Source organism: Amphibalanus amphitrite, unplaced genomic scaffold (genome assembly GCF_019059575.1).
Source record: "Amphibalanus amphitrite isolate SeventyFive unplaced genomic scaffold, NRLGWU_Aamphi_draft 000561F_arrow, whole genome shotgun sequence".
NCBI lineage: Eukaryota > Metazoa > Arthropoda > Thecostraca > Balanomorpha > Balanidae > Amphibalanus > Amphibalanus amphitrite.
This window is the reverse complement of record NW_024882055.1, coordinates 372,657-400,271: the sequence shown is the minus strand read 5'-3', so window position 1 is coordinate 400,271 and position 27,615 is coordinate 372,657. Positions and strand designations below refer to the sequence as shown.

The following is a 27,615-nucleotide window of genomic DNA, read 5'->3' as shown; positions in this document are numbered from 1 at the left end:
AAAATTGACAAACACCATTTTCTCCTGTGATTTGCACCACCTTGATTTGGATCAATCAGCTTCTCATAATTTTTATATGAGAGGCGGTACCTTTCTCTTGCAAATAGGCGTTGATTCAACTCGCTCCATTTAACGGTCACCTAAAAATAAAATTAATTCCAAAATCCCTCAAAAACCTCAATTTTTCAAATAAAAGTGCCCTCTCCGGTGCACGTGGCGCGTGCTATCCTCTGCATTGCACACCATTCAATAGCCCGTTCAATTCTGTACACGATGCTGTTTTCCCCGTGCCGGTCGGATCCCTGGTCACCAAGATATTGCACGGGAACTGGACCCGTGTCGGCCAAAATTAGCCATTTTCGCCCGATTTCGCACGCCGATTTATACATGTAAAGTCTATGACGCGAATTTGCACTTTTTGAGCACGCACCACGCGCTCCCTATCGACCCGATCGAGCTGAGACCCCTCAAAGGCACGTCGCGCATCCTTGATCTATGAGTTGTGCAAATTTCACCGGGCTAGGTGCAACGGTCTGGCCTGCAGTCCACGCAAAGCACCACCAAGTCGGGACCTCGGTAACGGACAGACGCACCCTCCTCAAATAGTAATATATATAGATATAGATATAGATAGGTATGGATAAGTGCAAGTGCATGGAATTAACTGCATCCATGCCACTAAATCCCGTTCTCAGTGACACTGTACCCCGACACAGCTGAGTGCGCCCGTTACCTGGCACTGTGACGAAGGAGACGAGTGTGGCGCGGTCAGCACAGAGCGACTCGAGCGTCACCAGCTCCCCCGACCGGAGCACCGTCGTCGGACGGAAGGACGGGCTGGTCAGCGGACTGCCGACGATCTCCGTGTGCAGCTCGCCATCAGAGAGGATTCGGTAGAGCTTAAAATAGTGGCAAAGGCGGCTGTTTGTAGCGGTGGCGAGCCAGAGTAAGGTCTTCTAGCAGCATTTTTACATACGGTCTCAAGAACTGGTCATCACCTCAACTTCAAACCGCTCGGCAGCGCTTACGGACGTCTCTAAAGCTATTCTTTTGCGTTCACGGCGCATACTCTGTCCAGAAAAATCAAATAAATGGAGAAATGAAACAGCAAAAAGTGCAGCATTTTTATAACAGAGTTAGCCCTGATCGTTCTCTGTCAGTCTATGCAGAATCTCCGCTGCCAGCTGCCTCTCTGGTTTCTCAGGAGGCGATCACTGCCTCTCTGCCTCCTCTGCGGCAACAGTCACAGCCTTTTTCTCTGTGGCGGCACTCACAGCCTTTCGGTCTCTGCGGCAGCGCTCACGGCCTGTTTCCCCTGAGGCGGCTCTGACCGCCTTTCCGTCTCCTCTGCGACAGCACCCACGGCCTCTCTGTCTCTGAGGCAGCGCTCGCAGCCTATCTGTTTACTGAGGCAGCGCTCACCTGCAGTGGACAGCCGTCGTGGAAGGAGAGCACCATGGTGGCGTTGGTCTGGCGGATCCAGAAGCCGGGTCGGCCCAGCAGCGGCCCCTTCTGGCCGGCCTCGAAGATGCTGTGCACGTGAGAGAAGGCCGGTCTCCCGACTCCGTCTGGGTTACCGCACGGCTGGGCTGTCTCCTGCGGAAAAGGACGTTTGAAGCATGGCATTGATGCTTTTGGGAGGAGATGTGAAGATGTTTGTGACTGGGTGTTTTTATTGTTGTCATCGTTCACATGCGTACTTAGTACTTACCCCTTTTAATCCAAATGAAACGTCGCTGGAAAATTGTAATCGGCAGCTGTTACTTTGTTAACACCTCGGTTCGGTAACAGACTAATGAAACCACCGTTGACATACACAATGTCCATCATGAGGGCCACATAAGGGGTACATACAATACAAATATGAAAAGGAGCCTTTTCATTTCGCTTACCGGTGATATATACGGCCTATCCAGGTACATGTCGTTGACCAGAGCGATGCCCAGCGCCTCCCTGATCTTCACCAGGTCCGCCGTCACCGGACGGGTGTTGACGCTCTCCGGTTGGGACGTGATCGGCCGGGGTCCGGTGAACAGACTCGGGGACGGTTTACACAGGCACGCCACAGCGGCGGCCACCAGCAGGACCGTGTGAGGCGCGCGGATCATCACTGCAGAACACTGGGGTAGCTGGTGACAGCTGCTTCGCTCGCTCACAGCAGAGAGGCGCGCCGTCGCTGGAACTCAAACACTCCTGCAATCTTCGGAGATTGAAGGGGACTCTCTCGCTGTGCTTTTGTAGTCCTGCCGTCTGTCTTTCCTAATAGCACCGTAGTTTTCTGTTCTGCTTTTGTAGTCCTGCCGTCTGTCCTTTCCTATAGTGTCGTAGTTTTCTGTTCCCTTCCAGCCAACCGGAGTGTCACTGCGTGCTCTGCCACCCGCCAGCGTTTTCCGTATGATATGGCCCCTGCATGACGGTTCATCTGCCCTTTAGATCAATGCTTCTGTAAACTGTCGCCCAATAACATGGACCAGGTGGAAGTATTTCTGGTCCGAGGTGGAAGTATTTCTGCGAATTGTAATGTATAAACAGGGTCGCTCCGCCTACTGATATCCTGTGTATCGACAGCTGAGGCGCGGCGAGGGTGGCGCCTCATTCATGACCATTACTCATTAGTGTATATTTTATGGGCACTAAAACAATTTGCTGTTTTTAATTGACTAATCTTTTAGAGAAATAACAGGAAAACTTAAGATTTTAGGCCCGGTGAGCACATATTACACCTGTGCCCATGAAATGGAGACGTGTTTTCTTTGGTCTCGTTCTTGTTTCGTTATGTTTAGTTTTTATTTTTTTTCGTTATGAATTGCTTTCGCTTAGTAAAAGCGGTATTTCGATTGGAGAAGCGGTGAATATTTTTTGGTTGATGAAGATTGCAAAATCATCCATCCGGATTCGTCTATAGGAGCTCTTATATGTAGTACCCAATAAATTTGTCTGAGCGCTCTACAAATTGTACGTTGATTGTTACGCTTCCTCGTTGAACCCCTCTTTTCGCTGTGCCGGCGGTTGTCTGCCTCCCGATGTCGCGATGCAATCTTCCTGCCTGAACAGGTGCGGTATGACGCGAGTCCTCGACCACCGGGGCACAGTTAGTGATCAGTCGAGTGTGAGGGCAATGTGTGAGGGGGTTAGGGGAGGGAGTGTTATCGGCCCATGTCGCCCCTGTCGGCCGGGGCTGGAGTGGCACTGCGTCGATCACAGATGCTGGTGGGAGATAACTACAGGTTGAATATGGTTGAGCGTGGCTCGTGCCATGAAGCAGTGTGGCCTGATTTTGGCAGACAAGATGGTCACGCGCTGTGGGTGAAGTTGGCAGCAAACTTCTTCGTTTCATTTGAATGGAGAATGTGCCCCTGCCTGGATATGCGCCGATCTGCTTGCTAATTTGCCGGAACTGTCAATCTCTTGCTTGAACGATCCGGCGGTGGCACCGGCTCCAAGACCCCGCCCTCCACGGAGCGCTGCCGGGTCCCCCCATTGATCCCCGCGTGGCCGCGCCGCCGTCGGACCGGAGCACCGCCTTTGATGTCGCCCGACGACCCAGCCCGGACGCACGTCTGTTGATTTATCCGGCGCGTCGGAGTCCAATGGAGCGTCCGGCACACATTTATTAGCGCACTTGATCGGAAAACGCAATTCAACAGCGTCCACATACAATAATGATGCAGTTATGAATGGCCATTGCGTTCGAGAAATGGAATTTAGGTGCGTCGCGCGAGAAAATAACGCGCCACGCAGAATACATGTGGGACGGCGCGGTACGTTTGCGCTGGGTGAGTTGACAAAGTTGACAAACAAGATTCGGGGTGTTTTATTTCGATCTGTGGTCTTTTTGAACGGGAACCAAGATCAGGCACGCATTTCCATATCATTGGCTTCTGTGTAACATCTCGTGTCACGCGCTGAAGTCATGCAGTGAGCGGCGGTTGCTGTCACTCTACCCTTCCCCTCCTTTGATCCCGCTGTCCCCTCCTTTGCTGAAACCTTTTAGCCGTCGCGGCGGGGGCTTGCACCCTCTGTGTTCAACAAGCGTCAGCGCCTGCTGGGCGGCGCGAGCTGCGGTATTAATGAGGCTCAGCGTCTGGTTAGAGTGATTAGCGCGCCTCAGCCGGCGCGGATCCCCCGCTCCCTCCCAGTGCTGCCTCCCAGTCCCTCCGTCTCCAGCTCCCAGCTTCATATGCAGATGAGCCGGCTTTAGCGTCGACGACCGCAGTGATTTGGACGGCAACTGACGTCGGAGCAGGACTGATCTGGTCACTCTGCCGCCGCTGTAACTACAACTGTTGCAGAGATGATGCCAAGACTCGGACAGAGCGACGGCAGGCTCAGCCATCATTAAAATGAACGTTACTGGCTCGATGCTGGTTGTGGCAGCTGATAATTTTGGTTAGTGTTTTAACCCGCGCCCTAGTGGGGTCTGTTTATAACGCGACCTGGTGGGGGGGGGCTATTTCCCCCCCCCCCTCGTATCTCCGAAACTACTGGACGGATCCGCAAAATTCAAACGGCGCTCGAAAGGCCTGTCAAATTTGTCCAGGGAAACTAAATTTCATTGACCTCGGGGTCACCGATGACGTCACAGGTCAGGTCAAAGATGAAATGTTTCACCGTTCACGGGTCTTCTAGGGAATGCGCTATCACACCGAAGAAAACGCATTTTGTCGAGAATCAGCGATAGGGCGTCAGTTGCCTAGTACATATCGATAGGCGTTATCACAAGTGTATTCGCGGTCATTGGGGCGACGTAAGAAAAGAAGAAAACAACTGGCCCCAAGAACTTTAAATTATCAGTTAGCATGCATCTTTTCCTTGATCCGTAGATAATTTACCATTAATTGCTAGAGAAAATTGCATTTAAAATCTTCCATCTATGTTTTTTTCATCGTTTGCACAATATGTTCTTTTTTAAAATAGAAACACTAATTAGAAATAGTTCCCGCATCATCAAGAACAATAGGGAAGGCTTGAAGTGAATACAATAATCTTAACGGTGTTGTAATCTATGTGAAGACACTTCTAAAATTGCCTGTAGAAATATTGAAGGCAAAAGTTCAACTTTTTCACAAGACGGATGTCTATAAACCTATTCAACGCGTGACAACTCAGCCGGTATTTCGTCGCCTACAGCCCAGCTTTCCCTAGTGACCGATAGAGGCGCTGCTATCGATGTCCGCCCGTGCCGCCTAACGTGTTGCTATAAGAGGTCACTGACAATACCAGGTCAGGTCACAGATCAGGTCACCAAGGGTCACAGGTCAGGTCACATGAACCTAACTTCAGGTACTAAGGTTGTGCGATGCATGTTTTATGGCCAATTTTTCATTTCCAACTCAATGGTGTTGGTTATAAGACTATCAGGTACGGCTTAGGTCACTTTCTGGTGAAGGTCAGGTCAAGGTCAGGTAAAAAAGGTCAAATTTTAAAGTTGATAGTTTTGCATAAAATGGGTATTGATTCGATGCAGCTCGTCACGGGGAGTCTAATGGTGGTCTTTGTTTTGCGCTACGGGCTCTAGAATTGTAAAAAATCGAGTTTGAAAATTTGACGTCATCAATTTTGAACAGTTTTTTCGCTATAACTTCGCCGAAAAAAGAGATATCAGTCTCAAATTTGGTATGTAGATAGAAGGCGGTAAGAACTATCACATATTTTCCGGTTTTTGCGAAATTCAAAAAACTTTTTGGATTTTTCGGCTATTATACTCAAAAAATCTATTTTTTATTTTTTTTTTTGGGTCAAAATCCAAAAATGTCAAAAATTCGAGATGATAGTTATGTAGCCCTGTCAATTCTACAGCTTTTATGTCTTTATCGTTTTTCTGTATTTGCAAAGCTATAGGCCTGACAGCTCTTCCCGCGAAACCCTTTTTTGGGTCGAAACGGCAGAACATGACGTCACTCTGACGTCATTTCCGGCCAACCTATCATAGCCTTTGGAAAAATATTTGGTCACAATGTGTAAAATTGATGTCCGGTAGGGTACTGAAAGTTTGGTGACGATCGGCGCAGCGGTTCTGGAGATATATCGAAAAGTCTGGAGGGGGGGGGGGCAAAAAATAGCCCCCCCCCCACCACCAGGGGGCGGGTTAAATTGTTATTTCATTCGTACCAAAGAAATATTGGCTTAGGTACTTACGTACTCGTTCGTTACGTGATCCCGCAGCCTTCCTCGCGCCGGGTGCTATTAGGTACTGCTCTGACGATGAGTACTAACAAATTGAACTTTTTAACGTTTTGCAATAAAATGTGGTAGAATTGGTGTTTCGGAATATTCAATAGCTGGTCGAACTGGCTGTGACATTTTCTGGTAGCCGTTCACTTATTTCCAGCTCCTCAACCAATTGGTGTAAAAGCTCCGTTTGCACGAAGGCTCTCTTTTTGTCACGACGGCATTGCCATTTTCGCCTGACATATTGCCCATCGCCGATGCGGCGCTCCCCGCCAGTCGTCAAACAATTGGATCAACAGACGCCTTCACGACTTGGCCTACATGAAACGGTGCAAAGCTCGCCGAGTTTACTCTAGGACCACATCTGCTGACTACACAAACCGCTCGATATTGACATGCGCCTCTGGCGGCGTTTGTGCCACGACTGGTGACGTTTGTGCCGCAACACCTCTTGCGTCTGATCGAGTAGCTGGCCGCCAGTTGACGAATATCATTTGTTTGCACTGAACTGAATCAAGTTATAAGAAAGGCCGACATGGCTGGTGCTGGGACATTCCGGAGGAGTGAAGAGGGACGTTCGGTTCGGTTTGGACCCGAGTAGTAGGGAAGCCGACAGAATCAGACAGTATTCAGAAAAGAGAAGAAATTTAGACTGGGGACTCGAGGACAAGGCTCGCTGACTCGCTAGAACTCGAGACTCGGAGTCCGCGGCGCCGAGGTGGCTCGGCAGGAGGCGTGCATTCGACTTTGACTGGAAGGAAGTCAACTTGTCCAAGGGTAGGTGCGTGGGCGGCATTACATATTGCTTAGAAGTGGATATCCTCGGAAGAATATGAAAATAGCGTTGTCAGAAGTGACCGGTGTCATAAACAGCAGAGTAATGGTCACTTGCTTTCAATCGCTTCTTTTGCCTGCTTAGCCACTTACAGATCCATTCAAACGTAACATATTTTTTTCGCCAGTGTCATTTGTGTGTGCATACCGCGGGCCACGTACTCACCGTCCTAACAGACATCGTGCCTTGGTCCTGACAGGCGCGGACTTTCACCGGCTAGCCGCATCTCCGAGCCGCCTTCTTGCTGGACCACAGATCGGGCGCTGGTTTGGGACAAGAGCAGATATAACCACCGTTCATGAGGGTGAAGATAAACCCAGCAAGAAGCCGGCCGGCCGGCTGGGCGGAGGGGCGCTCCCCTGGCGCTCCAGAGGCCCGCAGCGGCGGCCGAGGTCGGCTGCTGCGACCGGTCTCGGCCAGAGTGCTGCTGGGGGTGCTGCGGGTGAGCGGCCTCGTCAGCGGCAGTGGTAGCGCCTGTGAGACTATGTGCACGGCAACCACCAGTCTTCTGTACTCGGCTTGCACCGCCTACTTTACATACCTGGTAGCTAATAGCGGTGTTGCGCAACTCGCCCATAATGGTTCGCTGGTGGCTGCCGCCACCCAGACGGGCGTCTTCGGTCTACATCTGGTAATGGCCTGGCTAGCTGTGATGCGTAGTGTGTGGGCCGGGCGTGCGAGCTTCAGAAAGATCCTCTCGTCAAGTGACGACCTCCTCGCTCGCGTTGCTGTGGTGACTGATTCAGACAACTCGATTCGAAAATTCCGCAAGTACTCGGGTGTACTGCTATCTGTTGCCATCTTTATCTGGACAGTTTTTGGGCTGGTATCCTTTAATCCGGCGTTTTATTCTTCCTTTTACAAAGCAGGTTTTCTGAATGTCCTTTTCCGCCTGTTCCTTTCATTAATCCAATGTATTCATGGAATTTTTAGCTGTCTTGTTACTTTCAAGTTCATGCTCCCCGGAATTCAAATATTGTCTGGTTTCGGGGGAATAGCTGGACGACTCAGGACAGCCGTGGATAAGAACCAGCAACCGCCACAACCCGCTCTGTTCCAGCTGAGATCTCTTCAGGACGAACTGTCCCGCACATTCTCACGCTTAACAAACGCCATGTTGTTCGAACTCATCATGCAAATGACATTCGGAACCATCAACATCATCATCGTCGTCCTCAACATCATGATCGCGGTTAAGGAAGGACTAATTTTGCAATACTTGCCTCAGACCTCTCTGCAGCTGATGAACGCCTTTGCCACCGTCGTCCTGCCATGCGACCTGGTGCAGAGGGTTCTGGACACAATCAGCGAGAGCCGCGACCTGCTGCTGCGGCCCGAGTGGCGCGACGCCGAGCCCCAGCGCGAGCTGGACCTGTTCCGGGAGTCGGTCGGCCGCGACCTGGCCTCGCTCGGCGAGCTGGGTCTGTTCCGGCTGCAGCGCTCCTCCATGCTGTCCGTGGCCGCCACCGTGCTCACCTACATCATCGTGCTGGTGCAGTTCTACATCACCGAACTCTCGCTGCGGCCGGAGGCCAAGTAGCCGCCGGACACGGCAGCAGCGCCGGCTGACCAGGACGGGGGGCAGGAACAACTTCTGCTCAGAGGATGGCCAGCTGTTGCGCACCGTTCTGTCGCGCGTTTATTCTAAAGCAGCTTTGCATGCAGACCTATATGATTACCGTTTATTGTTTATTGATGCAGGGGCTTCAGGGCATGTGCCTACCACAAACGCTCCAAATTTACAAAAAAAAATCACCATTTTCCTTGCAACAGAAAAGAAGCTTCAAAATTGTATCGGAATACTAGTTTGCTCTGAATTGCTCAACTCAAAAGCGAGTGAAATCCGAAGCACTTTTTAAAACATTTGAAGTGGCTTAAGTTTGGCTCAAGCTCGCTATGACCCACATTAACAGCCGCACAGGTTTGTTCAGCTTACCTGATTCATTTCATTTTTTTGGGGGGGGGGAAGGGTAGCAGAAAGTTACTCGTTTTCAATTCACTTATGTATTTTTGCGTAGCGTAACACGTAGTGTATTCGTGTATTCTAAGCGAGCTTTACAGCTTCTGTCCATTTTAGCCCTTCCCATTGACACTGTATTGAAAGGGTGAATCACTTGCAAATCCAAAGCCCAAAGCATACATCCTCACATCCACTCATCAGCAGAGTCTGAACACATTTCCTGGGCAAATCACGCTGCAATTTAATCACTCCATCGCCCGTCCTGCAGATTCAGCCGGCACAATGTCCACTTATCTCCCGCAGCCAAGTCGTGGTGTGAGACAATGCAGCGAGAAATGGACTGTCTCGTCGGCGCTGAGCCGTCATTTCCACGGCCCGGTGTGCTCTCGGGATCGGGCTGAGCGACTGAATGCCCCGCCGGCAGAGGGGCGCCATTCAGCGCGGTGTTAATTGGTGTTCGACTGTCGGTGAAGGGTCGCATTCATCGCACCTGGAGGACGGCTCCAACAACGCAGCGGCTGTCAGCGTTTGGCGTCAGCTCCGGCACTGCAGTGCGACGTCCCGTAGCGTTATTAGCGACTTGAGATCCCAGAGTGGCGCGGCATCCCTTCGCCATCCACCTGGGACCCTGTGCATCCTCAGCACCCTTGGTATCGTCCGTCCGTCACTTTTTGTCTGGTACGTGTCCCCTTAGCAACTATCAACAACCTTCAGCACTCTATGTGACACAATCCATAGTAACCCTCAATGTCGGTCAAATCACCGTGCCGCTAAAACCGAGAATAAACTATAGGTATCGTATGGTCCAATCGGGAGCCGTAGGTCGCACGATCCGGGCGATGTAGGGCCTGTGACGGACCTTGTGCCGCTCCGTGACGGGCTCCGTGACGGTCGCACGGCACGGCGATGTGCTGCCTCACCGGTCCGTGACGCGTCACGATGATCCGTGACAGGTCACAGCGCCGCGGTCCGGTCTCGTTTTGTGAGCTGCTCTGGTATGAGGGTACACCGTTAGTGCATAGAATAGTGCCGGTGTGTGATGTCCATGAACGGCATCGGCGGCCCGCCGTCCGGTGCTCTCTATTTGACTCTTCTTGTCATTGTTAGCACAATCTGCACAGTTTCATCTCAATACAATTATAAAGTGGTCATCCAGGCGTTTTTGGCACGGATCAGCCTTCGTACGCAGCGCTGCGTCCCTGCTGCTGATGTCTCGCATCTGACATCAAAGTGCAACTGTTTCCGTCTCCGTCCCTCCTCCATCCGCGCGCTAATGCCCCGATTCTGTCGGCATTTAGCAGATGAGTTCGTCGGCTTCTTCGCGCATTAGCTCACCCCGCTCTCTCTCCAAATTGTTTAACAATTGCCCATCCTCAGCATTCAACTTTGAACAGGAAGTTCACAACGGCAGAATAAAAAAATGCAAATGCCCCTATTAGCGTTCAAATGGCTTCCTAATGACAATTAACTCTTTCTTCCCACTGAGCCACTCTAAGTTTTATCCCCGACACGAGTCTCTGGGGAGTCCGGGCCCGGATCAATTTGCACCCGTCGTAAGCGTATCGTAAAAGAGTAATTAATTACCATGTATCCCCTTTGAGTGCGTTCTGCTCGGAGGATGCATGTTAATTTTTGCCCTCCGCTGTCGGGGCGATGCTGGCGATAAAGCGTCTCTCTCGGGCCCTAACCGGGATGAATATGCCGATTAAACACAATAGCGGAGATGGAAGTGGCAGATGCAGATTCGTCCAAAAGGCCTATCTGACAGCGATCTCATTCAACTGGGAGGCACAGATGTGTAGCAAAGCTGGCGGCCAATATAGCAAACGATTCGCGTGAAATAGGGTTACAACTGCGAAACGCACCCGTCCAAATAACTTGGCAAAAATGAGCTTTCTCTAGCTGCTTTTTATTCATGCATTAGAGTATTGTGAGTGGAAATGCACATATTATGGAACGGGACACGGTTCCAGCCGTTGTGCGTCCGTCTATGGTGCATGCGCCGTCTTTGTCAGGATTTCAGAGTCTCCCCCCCCCCCCGGCTCCTGAGCCTGCTTTTAACATCTCCATTAGGTACACATACAGGGTGTTTCACTAAAATTGTCAAAAAGTAAATGCCTATTAAAGATATATAGAATATGCAAATCACGTGGCTGCGCATGTGGCTTTGTTGCAAATTTTTGGACATTTATTATTTATCCATTTAAGATATATTTTACACTCATACGGAGCGAGGGCAGGAGGCCAAAGTTACTAGTTATTTTTTCCTTATGCAGAACAAGAACAGGTTATTTACACCGCAACAGGAGGGATGAATTACACTTTGTACATTTGGTGCCACCAGAAACATTGAAACCGTGTGCCGACTTTTCAGGAAACTTTTTACTCTCTCACCTCGCTACGTTCCAGATTATAAAAGTTTCAAAGGGCTTGTTGAGAGGTTTAAAAGGGTTCCTTCGATGCCGGTTCCAGTCCAAAAAAGGCGGGGTTGCCCCCACCTCTCGGCGGAAACCGTTGAGAAGGTCAGGGTCTTTTTGAGGGCCTTTGAAGATAACAAGAAGCTAGTTCCATCATCAGAAATAGCCAGGGCCTTACAAGTTATTAAAATCAACCACTGTAACGGCTGTAGCCACCAGGAACTGACTGGACCAGAAGCTCCTGGGCCGAATAATCAGCTGCCTCGCCGCCCGCCCCTGGCCAGCGCGAAGCCCCGATCTGTCACCGCTAAGCCTCTGGTTTGGTCAGTGACTCAGTAGCTCTCGCAGAGCTGAGGAAGACTCAAGTCGCATCACTTCGGGAGCTGAAGAGCACAATTCAAGGCTTTGCCGACAGTCTGGACGCTGAAGACGAAAACGGGCTGTGAGGTACCTCCGGACACGTGCCGAAACGGTGCATCAAAAGAAGGGGCAGATGTGTGGAATAGGTTTGAGTGACGGTGATATCGTTTTTATGTATTCAAATGTCCAACAATTGCGGATGAAATGATATGCAAATTTCCTTAGAAAACATTGTTATTATGTGCATTATGACCTTTTACTTTTTGACACTTTTAGTGAAACACCCTGTACAAATGCTTTATTCTTAATCAGAGGTTATATGTAGGTAGGTATATTGTATATACTGCCTACGTTTTGTCTGGTCAGCATTATACAAAGATTCAAAAAGTACTCGGCATATCTTTTAGAAGCACGTCCTTCTAAACATGCGTAGAAATATGTCAGCAGATAGGCACCAAATGCCAATGAGTGAATAAATGTCAACTGTAACTCGATAACGGAAACCGACAGACGACCGATAGGGAAAACGAAGTGTAGGTAGGTAGGTATGCTTTGCTTACAGCCGTCAAATATCTAAAAAAAATGTACTAGTGCCAATGAATATTTTAAAACATGATATGCTCATTAAATTGAGCTTTTGCCTTATATTGAATAGCTAAAGCTCACTGGATAGAGTTCCGCACATTTTAGACGGCCCGGCCCTTTTACGCAAATTGTATCGAACATAATATTGTAGCCACTTGTACTTGTCAACCAAAAGCTTACGTCATACGTGCAAAAATTGCCATAACTGAACTAGTTAAACCAATGACGTCAGTGTCGGTGCTCTAAAAATGACGACTTCTTTTTGCGCTCAGCCCCCGCAGTGTGTGCCAGCTCAACTGACAAATGGCGGATCGACGGGGACAAAAGGTGGCACTGGAGCCACCGCCGCGCCGCTCAAAAGTCGCGGCTCGATAATGGCTCGGCCGCGGTACCGGTCGGAAAGAAAGCCGCCGGAATAATTCCCCGAATTGGCTCCGACTTCGTGTGACACCAGCGCGATTTATAGGCAATTATTATGAGCGCCCGAGATGTTTGCCTTATTTATGTGCCCGAAAGAATCCGGCATAAATAACGCCATACAGCGGTTGCATTAGGCGGCCGGTGCCAGTGGTAGAAATTGAACTGAAATCCTCGGAGATTTGCCGGCTGAAGTCAACAACTTACCAATCCAGATCAGCAATATTTCAGGTTAGATCGAGCATTCGTCTTGCGGCCTCGCCATTCAAAAGGTGGGATCCATAATGGGAGCTTGTGAAGTATCTCTCAGGAGGAGCACTGTAAACGCCCATTGCTGGTGAGGTCGTGAGCATGAGATAAATAAACGGGCACTCCAGTGAATAACAGGGTTAAATCATTGTGCCTATTCTGCCACGGGTCTGTCGAGGAGCGTGCACCATGTCGTAAACAGCACTGTTTTCTTTACATCACGCTCCCACGGCGCCGGTCCATGCAGCACTGTTTACCCGGCTCCGGGCGGGCCGGCCGCTCGTGGCTTCCGTTTGAGTCGGTATCGGCACCGGCGCCTTTGAGCCCGGCCGGCCGGCGGGCGAGGTCACGGTCAGATCGCCGCGGGCATCACTCAGGGGTCAGGTCAGGGCTGCCGAGCCGCCGGGCATCCATCAGTGGCGCCCGGGTCACGGTCAGGAAACTGGAAACGGCCACAGGTTCCGTGCTGGGGCGGAGCTGAGGCGCTGCTTAGAATAGAACAGCCACACACCATCGGTCACATAGCCGTCACACCGGGTCATGTAAAATCCATACGGCGTCAGTCTCTGAACAGATCGCCTTTCGTTACAATGCAGCCGGTGCGAAGTCGTGGGAAGCACACGTGACCCACAGTTCAGCCACGCCGGTTTGTGTCTAACACAGAGACGCCGTCGGCCTCGCCATTTCTGATCCAATATCTCCACATTGTCACACAAACAGCGACAGCCGAGACGGAACGACGAGCCGGAACGACTGAGAATCAGAGCGGCGAGCAGGCCGCGAGGGCGGCGGTAAGCCGATCGGGGCGGCCGCCCTGACATCTCCCCTGCCCTCCCCGGCGACAAACCGGCCTCATAAAGCTCGGTCCTTTGTGCGCGGGCCGGCCCGGTCGTCCCAAACAGGTGTTTGCTCGCCGCTGAGCGCCGCCAATGAGGACATTCCGATGGTAATGGCAGATTAGACGGCGCACGATGCCGGATCGGGTCGACGGCGTCGGCGGCAGCGGCGCAGAGCTACGGCCGGCAGGAAACGGTGCCTGGGGCCGCCCCGAGCCGGCCCGGGAGGGGGACTGGGTCGACTCGACCCGCGAGGGGGACTGGGTGTGTCGCCCGCCCGACTCGACCCGGGAGGGGACTGGGTGTGTCGCCTGCCCCGACTCGACCCGGGAGGGGGACTGGGTGTGTCGCCCGCCCCGACTCGACCCGCGAGGGGGACTGGGTGTGTCGCCCGTCCCGACTCGACCCGGGAGGGGACTGGGTGTGTCGCCCGCCCCGACTCGACCCGGAAGGGGGACTGGGTGTGTCGCCCGCCCCAACTCGACCCGCGAGGGGGACTGGGTGTGTCGCCTGCCCCGACTCGACCCGGGAGGGGGACTGGGTGTGTCGCCCGTCCCGTCCCGACTCGACCCGGGAGGGGGACTGGGTGTGTCGCCCGTCCCGACCCGGTCCGACGGCGGGATGTGGGGACTGGGTGTGTCCCCTGATCTCGAGCGGAACGCGGCCACCACCGAGAGCTGCCTAATATAGGCCGAGTGAACGCTCTGATCCTGCAAGGATTATATTGTACCGTGACCAACCACCGAGCCGAGATTACCCGATGAATGTCAACCTATTGCTGGATTGACCCTGAGTTCGCCTCTCTCTCTCTCTCTCTCTCTCTCTCTCTCTCTCTCTCTCTCTCTCTCTCTCTCTCTCTCTCTCTCTCTCTCTCTCTCTCTCTCTCTCTCTCTCTCTCTCTCTCTCTCTCCAGTTAAAGACCTGTCCGTATCCACCCCCCGTTAAATCGACACCAGCAATCATGGAGATACGGCGTGCCCCACCCGGCCACCCTTTGTTGCGCTGATGTCATGTTCTCAATCATCCATTGACACCATCAGCCGCCTCGCTCGAGTGGCCGTCAGTGGTCGAATTGACTGTCAGTGTGAGTGGAGAATCGCCTGAAGGTGTGGGGGCCCACTCTCACACCGTCCGAACCCCGGCGGCCAGTCGAGGTAAACATGTCGATCTCCAAATTACGGCGTCGATAGAGCACTCGTCTCCGCGATCAATTTTTCAGACAGGCCAACAGCCACCCTCGAGATTTCAAATCCAGACACATAAGTGGAAAATAAATGGAAAAGGAATTGCATTTGTCAGTTGAGTGGCACGTCGCAATAATTTCGATAGAAGATTAACCTGATACGCGCCCGCTAATTGAACCGGGAAAAATTTGCAGAAGGTTCCGGTGGCGCCGTCGCTTTTTGCGGCCCCCGGGGATTTGGAGAAAACTTGGCTCTTAAAAGTGTGTGTTTCTAAACAACTGAAGTGGAAAATACGAAATGACTCCAGATTGTTGGCAAAAGAATGCTTACATTGTGATCGTACGATCAATGATGCGTGTTTAGGCGCCTAGGTCCGTGATTAAAAAGCTGGCTTCGAGGCATCTGCGCATTTCTCATTAAAGTCTTCGACATGGATAAGAGCACAAGTGGGCCGAGACATTCTGAAAACACAGAACCTCCTATGAGTTAGTCATTTTTAGCTCGGCTGTATCTCTGAGCACCTCTCTACCTCAGTCATTTCTCTGTCCGGGCGCTCCTCCGGCGCTGGCTCATCGTTCACGTTTGACGGCGCTCCAATGAGTCGCCACCGCCGTGGCGGCCTCTTGTAGATGCAGAGAGCCCTCTGTCGCGTGTGCATCCGTCCCAAACATAATAGGATTACTCTCCAAACTCGGTGGCGACACGGCCGCTACGAATTCAGTTACTATCTCTCTCGCTGCACCCTTCGGCAATTTCCTTTTGTTTCCGGCGGCTCGCGGCGGCCGCCGGAGGGCTCTCATTCATACGGTTCGATTTCGCCTCGCTGGAGTAAGTAACGCTGAGCCGTATGGATAAGATGATTACCGGAGCGTCTGATGAGGGCGCTTTGAGTCGCCCTCTCAGCCGCCGAGTCGGCCGGCACGTATGCAAATTAATCGAGCGTCTGTTTCACTGCGGAGCCACTCGAAGTCGGCTAACGACGGGCGATACTGACTGAGGTGGGCTAACAAAGCCAATTTAGTCGCAGCCGCGCCACCGTCGCCGCCAAATAATTGCATCATTTGCACTGTTTCGCGGGTCTCTGGGCGGCCGGGCTCCGAGCGCAGACTGTCGAGACCGCTCCTCGCCGAAAACTAACGAGCTGTGATCCAGGAGACAAGGGCGCACCGCATCGGGGAAAAATCGCCGGGCGCACCAATACCGCCCGAGAATGACAGGGGGCGGCGCGCCTCAATCGGAACCATCACTGGAACGATAACGACGGAAGAAACCGAGACGCGTCGGGTCGCGAACGGCAGGGGAGACGGCGGAGGAGCGGTTCAGCGAGCCTCCTGTAGCTGATGAGCCTCGTAAAGACGCTCAGAAACTAAACAGGAGCGCCCACTGTCATTGATTGGGTCTGAGTAAAACTGCAATTAATGGTGTGAAGTGCTTGAGCGAGGAACATAGCGAGAATAGATACGTGAAGAATCATTGACCTTTTCCTCGAAAATGTAAAAACAATGCCAAAAGTTATATTGAATGCGGTGAGCTTTCGGCTACAAGCCTTCGTCAAACCAACAAAATGACACAATACCTTGTATTGTGTCATTTTGTTGGTTTGACGAAGGCTTGTAGCCGAAAGCTCACCGCATTCAATATAACTTGGCTTGTAGCCGAAAGCTCACCGCATTCAATATAACTTTTGGCATTGTTTTTACATTTTCGAGGAAAAGGTCAATGATTCTTCACGTATCTATGAGTAAAACTGCAGCAATTTTCCAAAGAAAAGAAAAGAGCCGGAGTTTCTCAGAGTCCTGTATTCCCCCACGCTGAGGCGTTACAAAAATAGCGCAATGTGAAGCGGCAACAATGGCAAACGTCAAAAGTAAATCAGTTGGACGACACACCCCGCGTCCAAGCGGCACACATCAACCCAGGAGGCAACCAAGTGCAGCCATGTGCTTGTCACTTCGACCAGTTGGAAAATATTTTAATATCCACACATCCCAGCACTTAATAATATCCAAGCATTCATACATTCGACATACTTGTTCATTCCACACCATAGAGTAATACCGCCTGTCAGAATGCATTCCGTATCACAAGTTGGCTGATAAATGCCCACACCAACGCTCGTTTCCAGCCTACGCATTGGTTCCCTCACCTGGCGCCAATCGGTGACAAACCCATGAGGCATCTCACCACAGATGTAGCTCACGTCATCAGTCACTCAATAAATCCACAATCAGTCCTCACTTCCTGTCGCACAGTATCATAATTCATAAGCAACATCAACTCCGCGACGCTCCAAAGATACAACACACCTTAGGCGCCCCTGAAGGCGCGGTTGCGATACAGGAGCACTCAGTAGCGGCGCACCTGTCACCAATACCAGGCCTGACGCAACACCACACTCCACCACCAACCAGCTTAACTCCGAGCCACCCCAATTTGCTCATTCTCCGATCCTGCAGCATCCAGTTTCAACCTTCAGCCCTGGCCGCCGGAAAACTCACAGTCTCCAGTAGAAACCATCTCATCCACAGGTCAACCCTGCACTCTCCAGTACAATATCAGATCACCTATCGGCCACCGAGCCTCCGAAAAATCCCACCGGATTCGTCGAAACACCGTACGACCCGATCCCTTCCTGAAACCACCTTCTCAATAGAATTCCGCTAGCTTCTGCCGGACTTCTACATCTGACGCTTCAACAGTGTGTCTTGCTGTTGAAGCCAACACCGGTGGTACGCCCAGGGTGTAGCACGCGCGCCCTCTGGATAAGGTACGCTGCCGCCACTTCAGGGAGAGGTCAGAGTTACCCCGACCTGCCTTCTCACACAGATACCCTAACGTTCGTGTCGCGCTGCTAGAGCTTCTTGGCGCCGAGCTTCATAGGACCTTTCTTTGCTGCGCGCTTCGCCTCCAGCTCTTTTTGCCGCTGCTGCCGCCGCTCCTGCATAGCTTGCTTCTTGTCCTGTGCACTTCCGCCTGAAAGTGGAGAATTACGTTATACTCGTATAATGCAAAGCAGACTTCCGTTCAGCTACGTTGTTAATCACCTTTGCAAGTACCTACAGACAGGTGGCTGCTTCTCGTCACTACCACTCATCGAAATGGCCAAAGGCTTCTGTGCTTTCTGACCAAGTCATTTGATGAACCTCTTTGGCTGACGTACACGCATATAACATCCAGTCACCGAGCCCGTGACCTCCGTCCCCTTACCGCGCCCCTCTTCATCCCCCACAGACCGAGTAGTAAAGTAATCTTGCACTGACCTGTTCCACCGGTGCCGCCGCCCATGTCACCCCAGTCGTCGTCCCAGCCGCCGCCGCCGCCGCCCGCTGCCGCCGCGCTGATGTCAGCCGAGTCAGCTGACCACGCCGCGCTGACGTCAGAGGTCGGAGCAGCGGGCTTCGGCTGGTTCTGTTGAATCGAAAGGTCAGTCAGGGACGGGCGACTCACTGAGCTGACTTATTCGCAGTAAAGCACAATGGCAGTGATCAAACGCATGGTTTAGCAATGTTGATGATACGGTGCTAAAGGCTAGAGGCAATCCGCATCTGGCATTTCTGCTCCCAGTTATGCTTCGGCGAAAGAAAACGAACAAGAATGTTCATAATCTAGCACATTACTGCAGAACAGCTGCCCTGCTGAGGGTAACACATGCGATGCACCCCACAACCTCCACGTTCGACATCCTCGGTTTGTCGCCGCACTCACCAGGCGTTTGGTGGGCACGGCGGCGAACGGATCGTCCCCGGCGTCCGCCCAGCGGATCTCCGCCGCCGACTTGGTGTCCGCGGTGGTCGGCACCGCGCTGAACTCGTCCCCTCCCCAGCCGGCGCTGTCCCAGCCGTCCGAGGGAGTCGGGGGCGCCGCAGAGGGCGCGGGCGCCGGCGCCAGCGTGGGCGTCGTGTCCTCCAGGGCACCCCAGTCGTCGTCGTCGTCCCAGCCGTCGGCCGCGCCGCCCGTGTCCGCGGGCGGGGTGTCCTCCGCGCCGCCGCCGAACGACTGCGGAGAGGGTAACGGTCAGGGTCAGAAGTGGGTGAGGAGTGGGAGATCTACACTGGAGGCAGACGTGTAGAAGAAGCGTGAGCCAGTGGTAGACGAAACCACGGGATCAAGTGAGTTGCTTCGACTTTAATCCTGTGATGACTACGATCGGGTAATCTGTATAGCTTCGGGAGCTGCTTCGTAGCTTCGGCTGTTTAATTCAGCGTTTAAACATCCTAAAACTCAACATTTCTAGCATTTCTAACTATACAAGATATAGTTACGTCGAGAGAAATCACAGGAGAGCGGGAAGGCGTTTCAGCGTCATATGAGGCTACACCTCATCTAAACTCTGGCCCCTCTACGATGTACTTCCCGGAGCTCAAATCACCTGTGTGGCGGGCGTTTGACGGCTCTGAGCGTCCTTGTTCTTGGCTGGTTCTGCCGAATTTGCAGAGCCCACCGCGGCACTCGAGCCAGCGGACTCCTGATTCTCCGTCGTACCTGAAGAAATAGAGGTGTGTTACTACAGGATCGAGTAACCCATGTCATGTGGGGCCCACAAGGTATAAAAGTCATCAACTTACAGTCTCAACAGATGCTTATCGACATGGTAGTAGCAGCTGGCCTAAGCTCCACCCCTCACCTGGTTTGGCCTTAGCCGACTGTAGACGGTGGTCCGCTCTACCTCTCACCTGTTTTAGCTTTAGCCCGCTGCGTGGTCGTCCTGTAGAGCGTGTTCAGCGCTCCCCTCCTCCCTTGTTTGACCCTGGCCCGCTGTAGCGCGCCTCTCACCTGTTTTAGCTTTAGCCCGCTGCGTGGTCGTCTTGAGACCGTGTTCAGCACTCCTCTCTCACCTGGTTTAGCTTTAGCCCGCTGTGTGGTCGTCTTGTAGACGGTGGTGAGCGCGCCCATGGCCCAGCCGGCCCAGCCGGAGCCGCTGTTGGCCGCCGACGGCGTCTGGCTGTTGATGTCCGCCTCCAGCTCCTCCCGCAGACTGGGGTCCTCCGACACCTTCTCCAGCTTGCCCAGGAAGCCGCGCACCGTGCGGAAACAGTGCTGTCGCACCTCCTTGTCCGGGTCCAGGGTCAGCGGGCAGAGCGACGGCAGCACGCGGCTGGCCACGTCTGAGAGTGAGTAGTACTGCTGCGTGGCCGCCAGACCCAGCACGCCTGGTGGAGACCGAGAGGGGAACTCAGCTAGTGGTCATCCCGTGTAAGTCTCATTGACAGCCGGGTGTTAAGATCATTAAAGCCTTCTCATGATTTCAAGTAGCAAGTTTAAATATACATGTTTATTGTCTACACACTATGGCAAAGCCAATGCAATCTCGCCCGCTCACTTCACCTTGCATCCCCGTTCATCCCTACAATTTACTCCTCTGATTTCCCAGCCACCCCCATTCCTGTACCAACCAGTGGGCAGTGACTGACCTGAAACCCTGGCCGGCGGGAACGGGTCCTTGGTGGCTCTCAGGAAGGCCGAGATGAGCACCTTCTGTCGCACGGACGGGTGAAGGTACTGGGCGATCTTGCCCATGCATACCGTGGTGTTGGTCCGGATACCACCCTGCCGAGGGACAAACGGCAAACGTTGGAGTCGCTGTGATTATCATGGGGAAACCTGGGGAAACTCCATCCGCAAGAGCCTTTGGCTGTCTACAAACTGACTGCTGTGGAATGTCATATGACATTTTTGCAAGATTACAGAATACCTCATGCGCATGAAGTTCGCATGTTGGATTACAACACGCTTTGGAGCCCACCCACATCAGCGATGGTGGTATAGTGGTGAGCATAGCTGCCTTCCAAGCAGTTGACCCGGGTTCGATTCCCGGCCATCGCAACCTTTTCAATTCACGCAGTAGGGTTGTCCATAGTAGCTCTGAAGCTATCACCATTGCCCGAACACGGGGGACATATAGTTACTCTTGATCCATAAATAACGCAGATCCCATTAACATTTTCCATATTTTTTCCATATTTCCCTATGCTCTCGTTCCTACACTCGATCTTTTTTCGTCCCAAACATCATTCCCAATGACTTATTTTGCTCACATTTACAAGAATGACGTTCCATTCTGCTCAGTATCACCATATCAGTCACTATCATCTAGTTTTCTTTCACCGCACATGTTCCATGCCCTTCGTACCCATTAGCAGGCCCTCATTCCTACCTGGTCATCCTTGGCCTGCAGGCGGGCGAAGTACTTGAGCAGCTCCACGTTGAGGTTGTTGTAGTTGAGTTTGGGCGCCAGCAGCAGACTGGCCCGCACCGTGTGCTCGCGCAGAGCGGGACTGGTGTCCAGGAACCCGGTCACCACGTGAGAAAATATCTGACGGAAGTGCCACAAAGGTTGAGGCGCGTTAGAATGATGCTTCACTAGGCATCCATCTTGACGTCCTGAAAAGGTAGAGCTGGAGAGGCAAGCATGCCACTTACACTGCTGAAGTAACCAAGGTTCGCTTGCCAAGCAATGCCATTATATTTATCTCGACGGGGCACTGCTCTATTGGTCTCCCACAGCCCCCCCCCCCGCTGAACCCCTTACTGCCCCGCTGCTCTGACCCCTGACCTCCGGCCTGTTCCACCGACCTTTTCCACGTCGCCTCTCTGTGCCCCACTCACTGACCTGATCGTTGACCGTGGCCGGCTGGAGGTGGTCGACAAAGGTCTCCAGCTGCTGGAGCAGCTTCACGCGCGTGGCCCGGTCAGGAGACGAGAACAGCTTCACCAGACAGGGCACCATGCGCCGCTGGTACTCCTCTTCGGAGAGCAGGCCGCCCAGCTGACGACGCGTAGGGTAGAGGTCAGGTCACGGCATGAGGTCACGGGGCGGGAGAGGTCAGCTCATGGAGACGGTAGAAGTCGGGTCACCGGGACAGGAGAGGTCAGGGGAGGCCAGGCCACCGGGCGGAAAGGGTGAAGCCGAGTAGTGGGGGTTTGTAGGACAAGGGAATCACTCAAGAGGTGACTAAATTTTTTTTTCAAAAGATTGTGTCGAATGTATTTGAATATTTACACCAAAACAGGTACATTTAATAGCACAATAAAATGATGCGGCGAGACACTAAAACACAATCTTTGTTCGATGGATTCGTGCCAAAAACACCGAAGACCCTTGACGTTCAAAGTTCCCAAATTTCACCCTTCGCCATCGTACCACTCCAAACACGCACCTTGAACATGGGGGCCAGGATGGTGGATCCGGAGCCAGAGCCGCCGAACTCGAACGCCGTGATGAGCTGCGGCAGGATCTTGTTCTTGGCCAGGTCCGGCGGAAACTGGTCCAGCATGCCGGGCAGCTGGCTGAAGAACCGACTCTTCTCCGCCGCGTCTGGGGCGTGGGAATGCATGACGTCGAGATGTGGCGTGTTTCACGTGATCACGTGGTCACTCATCAAGGAATGGTGGCGAGTAACGTAGCTAGCTTGAGTTGGTACTTGGGAGAAAGCAAAAGGCAGAAAAGTATTTGGTATTTGCTATGTTGCACTATCCTCAGAATTATTTAGCTAATGTCATCTAACTATTAGGTACAAGCCTTCAGTTGAAGTAAGCGTAGCGCACACATGCTTCATGAACCTGATCAGTTTCCGAGATTCCCGCAGCGGCAGCTCTGAAATCAGCGCGCTAGGCGCGAGTGCGCACCTTTGATCTGGATCTCCTCGACGAAGAGCAGCGACTGGATGAGGTTGTTGTGGAAGAAGCCGCCCGGTTTTCGGCCGCGCTCCACCACCTCGGCGGGGTTCGGCCGACCGGCCGGGTTGCCGCTCACCAGATCCGTGTAGAGCGGCGTCAGGGACTGCGGCAGCTGCGGGGGAGGGGTCGACGTATTACAGGTCAGTGCAGGTTAGTATCATAGAGCGGCGACAGAGATCTAGGCAGTTGGAAAGACGTCATCGCGGGCCAATATAGGTCAAGATTGGTGAAAATACTGCTGTTAGTGTTAAGAATCCAGATGCAATGCTGCTTCCGGAAGCACCTTTTCAAACAAAGGACTATCGAATCAGTTGGCAAACAGGCTTATCACATGCCGCCCGCGATTGTTCTGGTACCGGTAACAGTTGATTGCCGTTTATCATACCTTGGCAGTAGACTTGAGCGCGGTTTTCTTCATCAGCTGCCCGTTGAAAACTTCGAACATCAGACATCCGAGGCCCCATGTGTCGTTAGACCTGGGATAAGGGCAGCCGCATTAGGAACTGGCGTTATGTGCTTTGCACATGAAATGATAAAACAAGGTATGAAGCTTTTCTACAACACTGTAAACTAGAAGCGTTTTCTGCGGTAAGCCATCAATCATCATCGCAAATAAAGCCGTCGAAAAGTGAAAATACGTTATGCACAAGTCTCTGAGTAGCTAGGCAGGCGTGATTCGAGTGTCATTGAAAGCCTCTGATGATACAACCAACTGCTAATGGCCACCTGGCCGCCAGAGTTTCGGTAAAAGCTATGGCAATTGGCAGCGTTTCGATGACAAAAGCAACAGACCACAATAGGATATCCTACAATTGCACCGGTCCATCGTTACCATACCTAAAAGTTCAGTGTTACTGAAAATAAAACGAAATATAAATACGTTATTTCCACACGCAAGGCTTCACTTGCTGCGAGACGACAATAGAGAGAGGTCAGCCCCGCCCTAACTGCACCCCTCCGACCCGTCCCGAGTTCGGGACCCACTGTCCCGCCACTCACCAGGCGGTGGTGAGTCGCTGTTTGGACGGGTCGCTCCACTCGGGCGGATCGTACACCTGGAGCTGAGGGAACGCCTTCTGCGGCGGCGCGCTGCCGGCGCCCTCCGACGACACGTACTCCAGACCTGGCCGATACGAGCGCACAGTCCATCGTTATATATAGCATAGCCTACACTCATCACAGAAACATCGTGATAGTGCGGCTTTTGTCCAGTTAGATGTTGTGATTTTCAAATTAACTCCACGTAATTCAATATTTCATGAATGTTTTATCGAGAAAGTACTAATCGCATTCATTAAATTCTTTAAAAATTATATCTACCATACTTTGTGTAACGATATCTCATTTGATAACAAAACACCAGCAGCCTGTCCTTTTATAGCAGGTTCAACCGAAGCATTTAACCCGCATTGTAAGTAGTTTACGTACCGCCGAGTTTCCACTCCCCGGCGGCGTCCACGAACACGGACGACATGCAGATGTTGTTGTGTTGCAGTTTGCCATCGTTGATCAGGAAACTCAACGCTTTCTGCGGAAGAGATACGGCCGGCAAATGACTAAACTGGAGACACAGCCGTTCATAACATAGCCCTTCAAAACAAGGTTGCGAGAAAATAGAGATTCAATTCAACTCGTAGCCCAGAGCTAGTGACAAAATAATCAAAGTTATGGAACTTCTACAAAACCACAAAACTGTAGGCACCTAGCCAGTAGCCTAATACAATGGCGTCACTGTTTGGCATCTTTATCACTTATTTTCTCCACTCAACCATAGTAAGAGGATATCAGAATCAAGCGTTATCTACAAATGTCACCACGGCCCTCACAAACTTGGCCGTGACTCTGCAACACTGACCGCAACCTCTGCTAAACATGACCGCTACCTACGGCACTGACCGTGATCTGGAGGAGTCCCCACGAGATGGCCAGGTCGCGCTGTTTGGCGGTGACGGAGCAGTTCTCCAGCCATTCCTCCAGCGGCGTCACCGGCTCCGTGGCCAGGTACACCAGCTTGTCCGTCTGTGATCGAGGAAATGCGGTGTTCTGGTGTCAGGGTTTGGTCGACCATTACCCGCTTCAGTACCCCAGTGGGAGAATGAGCCAGGGGATGGTGAGAATGCTATAGAGTATAGAGTTGGGCACATATTCGTCATTTGGCCATATATTCGTCATTTGCTTCTAACACAAATTGTCTTGTCAGAGGCCTATGTGAAATTCCAAAGCATCTGAATCAAAGTGATGCTATTCAATTCAAATGGCAGTTTGTAATCAGGTGACAAAGGTCACAACTTCAACAAGCTGTACATGTTGGTTTTGAACATTCACCCATCCTGGACACCCACAAAAAATACCCTATCAGATAGAGGTGGTTCAGTGTTATTGGTAAAACAAATGTAGTAGGTTTTGCTGATACTGAAACCAACCTGGGCAAAATATGCCTGTTCAACTTACAAGTACTGTCCATGTGGCATGCATACAATTTAACACCTTTACTAAAAATATTAGTTATTATCTATAAACAAGAAGGCATCAGAGTAGCTCTTAAGACAGACCAAATTGTGTACACAACAATATCTCACCTCAGTGCTGTCAATGTAGGTGACTACACCTGGATGACGGAGGGTCTTCAGCCTCTTGACAGCTGTCTTAGCCAGCTCCAGCTGGGCTGAGGAGTCCTTAGCATCACACACAAACACGGATACATCCTGAGTGGTGCCCTGTCGGTCAGAGTTTCAATCTGTCATCAGGGCGGCATTGCATGTGGCAGCAATGGCTACAGCACTGAAAATCCATAGGTAGTTGACACAAATATTGATGTTTTTACAAGGTTTGAAGTATGCTCACATAAGTGTGAAATTGTGATTCAGCACTGCACTACTCTTCAGAAAAGACACAGTCAATAAGTGTCATTGTGTCTTGAAAGCAATTTGGCCTGCCAGCATGCTTCTAATAGTTGAAACCAGGGATGCGGAGCCGTGGAAATTTCAGACGGCTCCGGCTCCGGCTCCGGCTCCGGAGAAAAAATCGGCTCCGGCTCCGGCTCCGGCTCCGGGTGAAATGTTATGGCGGCTCCGGCTCCGGCTCCGGCTCCGAGTAAAATGGTCCGGCTCCGGCGGCTCCGGCTCCGGCGGCTCCGGCTCCGACTCAGTACATCCCCTATGCAATCATGAATTAAATACGGGTGGAAGAAAAATTAGATTGGTACACGTTGCTTCTGTATTTGCATAACAACTAACCACTAAGGCTATTTTTCTCAACAGGACTAGGAACAAAGGACTAGGAAGCGATGGCATTGGAAACGCAGTCGCCGCGAATCGGAGTTCACTGAACCATCGTAAGCTGACACCCGTCTCGGCTGCATTGGGGGGTGGGGGTGGGGGTGGGAAGAGACGGTGCTGGGAGTCGCAGTCCACTGCACTGGCTTCAAAACAATGGCCGTCACCTGATGACCGGTCCTCATGTTCTGGGGATGCAGTAGACGTGGGGGGGGGGGGGGGAGGAGCAGACAGGAAGTTGATTGCGTACTGTGGGATACTGGGGATATTCGGCTTTTTTCATTCACTTGATGGCCCATGACGTACTACTGGTCTCAAGATAAGGGCCCAGGCGACCTGTAGTTTTGATGCGGTGAATACTATTGCCCTCGCCACAACTCGGGCCGAGTGCACCCCTCCTTCCAGCCAGCGCCACCCCCACTCGAGTTGTGGCTAGGGTGAGGGTATTCACCGCATCAAAACTACAGGTCGCCTGGGCCCTTATCTTGAGACCAATAGTACTGTATGTTTTACTGCTTTGTACTGTCAAACCGAACTAGGTCAATTATTTTTTTCCTCTTCAAAAAATAAAAAGGAGCCGGAGTCGCCCCCTTTTTTGGCGGCTCCGGCTCCGGCTCCGGCTCCGGGCTATATTGTTTCACGGCTCCGGCTCCGGCTCCGGCTCCGGGCAAAATATGCCGGCTCCGGCGGCTCCGGCTCCGACTCCGGCTCCGGCTCCGCATCCCTGGTTGAAACGTAACAAATAAATGTATAAGCAGTGTTGGTGTACTAGCTGAACATTGATCTTAGTTATCAACAGCATGATGATGTGTTTTGCAAATGTGGAAACTCCTTGCTGGCAAATGGCAATTTTCTTTTCTTATGATTGTACCTATCACACAGGCCATGAGAATGAAATCATTGAGATCAATAAGATGCTGAACTAGCAAGCTCACAGCTTGCTGACAAGAAAGCAGCATCTGAGCAGTGTCCTGATTACAGTTTCAGTCTGCACTTAATTTGTGAATGCACACTTATACTCAGTAGTGGCGGAACACCTTCAGTAAGGGGTGGGGGCACTGCCGACTTTTGGCCCCATTCTTTCCATGCAACGCCCATAGGGCTTATGTTAAAACTCCCAAATCAAAGGAAGGCACGGTGCCCTCCCCGTTCCACCACCTATGCTTATACTCACAACAGCTCAGCAATATGAAATAAAAGTTTAAACCTTCTTTACCTTTCTACGTCCTTTGTGCAATCGCCAAAAGCTTCTGTTTTCGAGTCCCTTTACTGGTTCACCAATATCGAATGCAAAGTCTTTCGCTGGATCTCTTGAGAAAAACGACCACATGGTTTCATATACGACGATAAATTCCTTTAAGCATCCACCAATTAATTAATCCAAAATTAATATAATCTATCTTCCCCTCCCCCAACACAATAACCACAGACAACCGAAATGAATACGCTGCGGCATAATTGAGCATTTCAAGTAACGTTCTTGAGGATGAATTTTTATTCACCTTTTGTGCTAAAGTTATCCTTTTTAAGCTATTGAATGTCATAATTTTGTTTTAAGAAACAATTAAAATTTGGAATGGAGAAAAGTTCTGATGGAAACTTTATTTTATATCTGACAAATTATAGCACTGTAAAATATGCATCTCCAA

General features: G+C 51.6%; 2 protein-coding genes and 1 non-coding gene across 3 annotated transcripts; 1 reads left to right on the top strand and 2 right to left on the bottom strand.

The window, feature by feature from the left end:
* Positions 1 to 1,395: 1,395 nt before the first annotated feature.
* Positions 1,396 to 2,217, bottom strand: LOC122393886. The gene is made up of 2 exons (XM_043390327.1): positions 1,893 to 2,217; positions 1,396 to 1,596 (listed from the first exon to the last, which is right to left on the bottom strand). The coding sequence occupies exons 1-2, from the start codon at positions 2,106 to 2,108 to the stop codon at positions 1,396 to 1,398; spliced, it is 417 nt and encodes a 138-aa protein (XP_043246262.1). The 5' UTR covers positions 2,109 to 2,217.
* Positions 2,218 to 16,797: 14,580 nt separating this feature from the next.
* LOC122393899 (N-terminal kinase-like protein) lies at positions 16,798 to 27,583 on the bottom strand. Its single transcript, XM_043390340.1, has 16 exons — positions 27,183 to 27,583; positions 25,271 to 25,408; positions 24,588 to 24,710; positions 24,120 to 24,219; positions 23,691 to 23,814; positions 23,077 to 23,167; positions 22,641 to 22,803; positions 22,172 to 22,329; positions 21,625 to 21,780; positions 21,169 to 21,327; positions 20,426 to 20,561; positions 19,850 to 20,164; positions 19,384 to 19,496; positions 18,720 to 19,010; positions 18,275 to 18,422; positions 16,798 to 17,987 (listed from the first exon to the last, which is right to left on the bottom strand). The coding sequence occupies exons 1-16, from the start codon at positions 27,294 to 27,296 to the stop codon at positions 17,866 to 17,868; spliced, it is 2,451 nt and encodes an 816-aa protein (XP_043246275.1). The 5' UTR covers positions 27,297 to 27,583; the 3' UTR covers positions 16,798 to 17,865.
* On the top strand, positions 20,766 to 20,837 carry Trnag-ucc. Its single transcript has one exon. It is a non-coding gene; the product is annotated as a tRNA-Gly (tRNA).
* Positions 27,584 to 27,615: the final 32 nt, after the last annotated feature.

Bases quoted from the DNA above. Each gene is read 5' to 3' on its own strand.
- LOC122393886 (XM_043390327.1), bottom strand. From the start codon at position 2,108: ATGATCCGCGCGCCTCACACGGTCCTGCTGGTGGCCGCCGCTGTGGCG. The intron at 1,597-1,892 runs GTAAGCGAAATG...CCTTTTCCGCAG, and splicing joins ATAGGCCGTATATATCACCG to GAGACAGCCCAGCCGTGCGG.
- LOC122393899 (XM_043390340.1), bottom strand. From the start codon at position 27,296: ATGTGGTCGTTTTTCTCAAGAGATCCAGCGAAAGACTTTGCATTCGAT. The intron at 25,409-27,182 runs GTAAAGAAGGTT...TCTGACCGACAG, and splicing joins TGCACAAAGGACGTAGAAAG to GGCACCACTCAGGATGTATC. The intron at 20,562-21,168 runs GTAGGAATGAGG...GTCCCTCGGCAG, and splicing joins TGCAGGCCAAGGATGACCAG to GGTGGTATCCGGACCAACAC.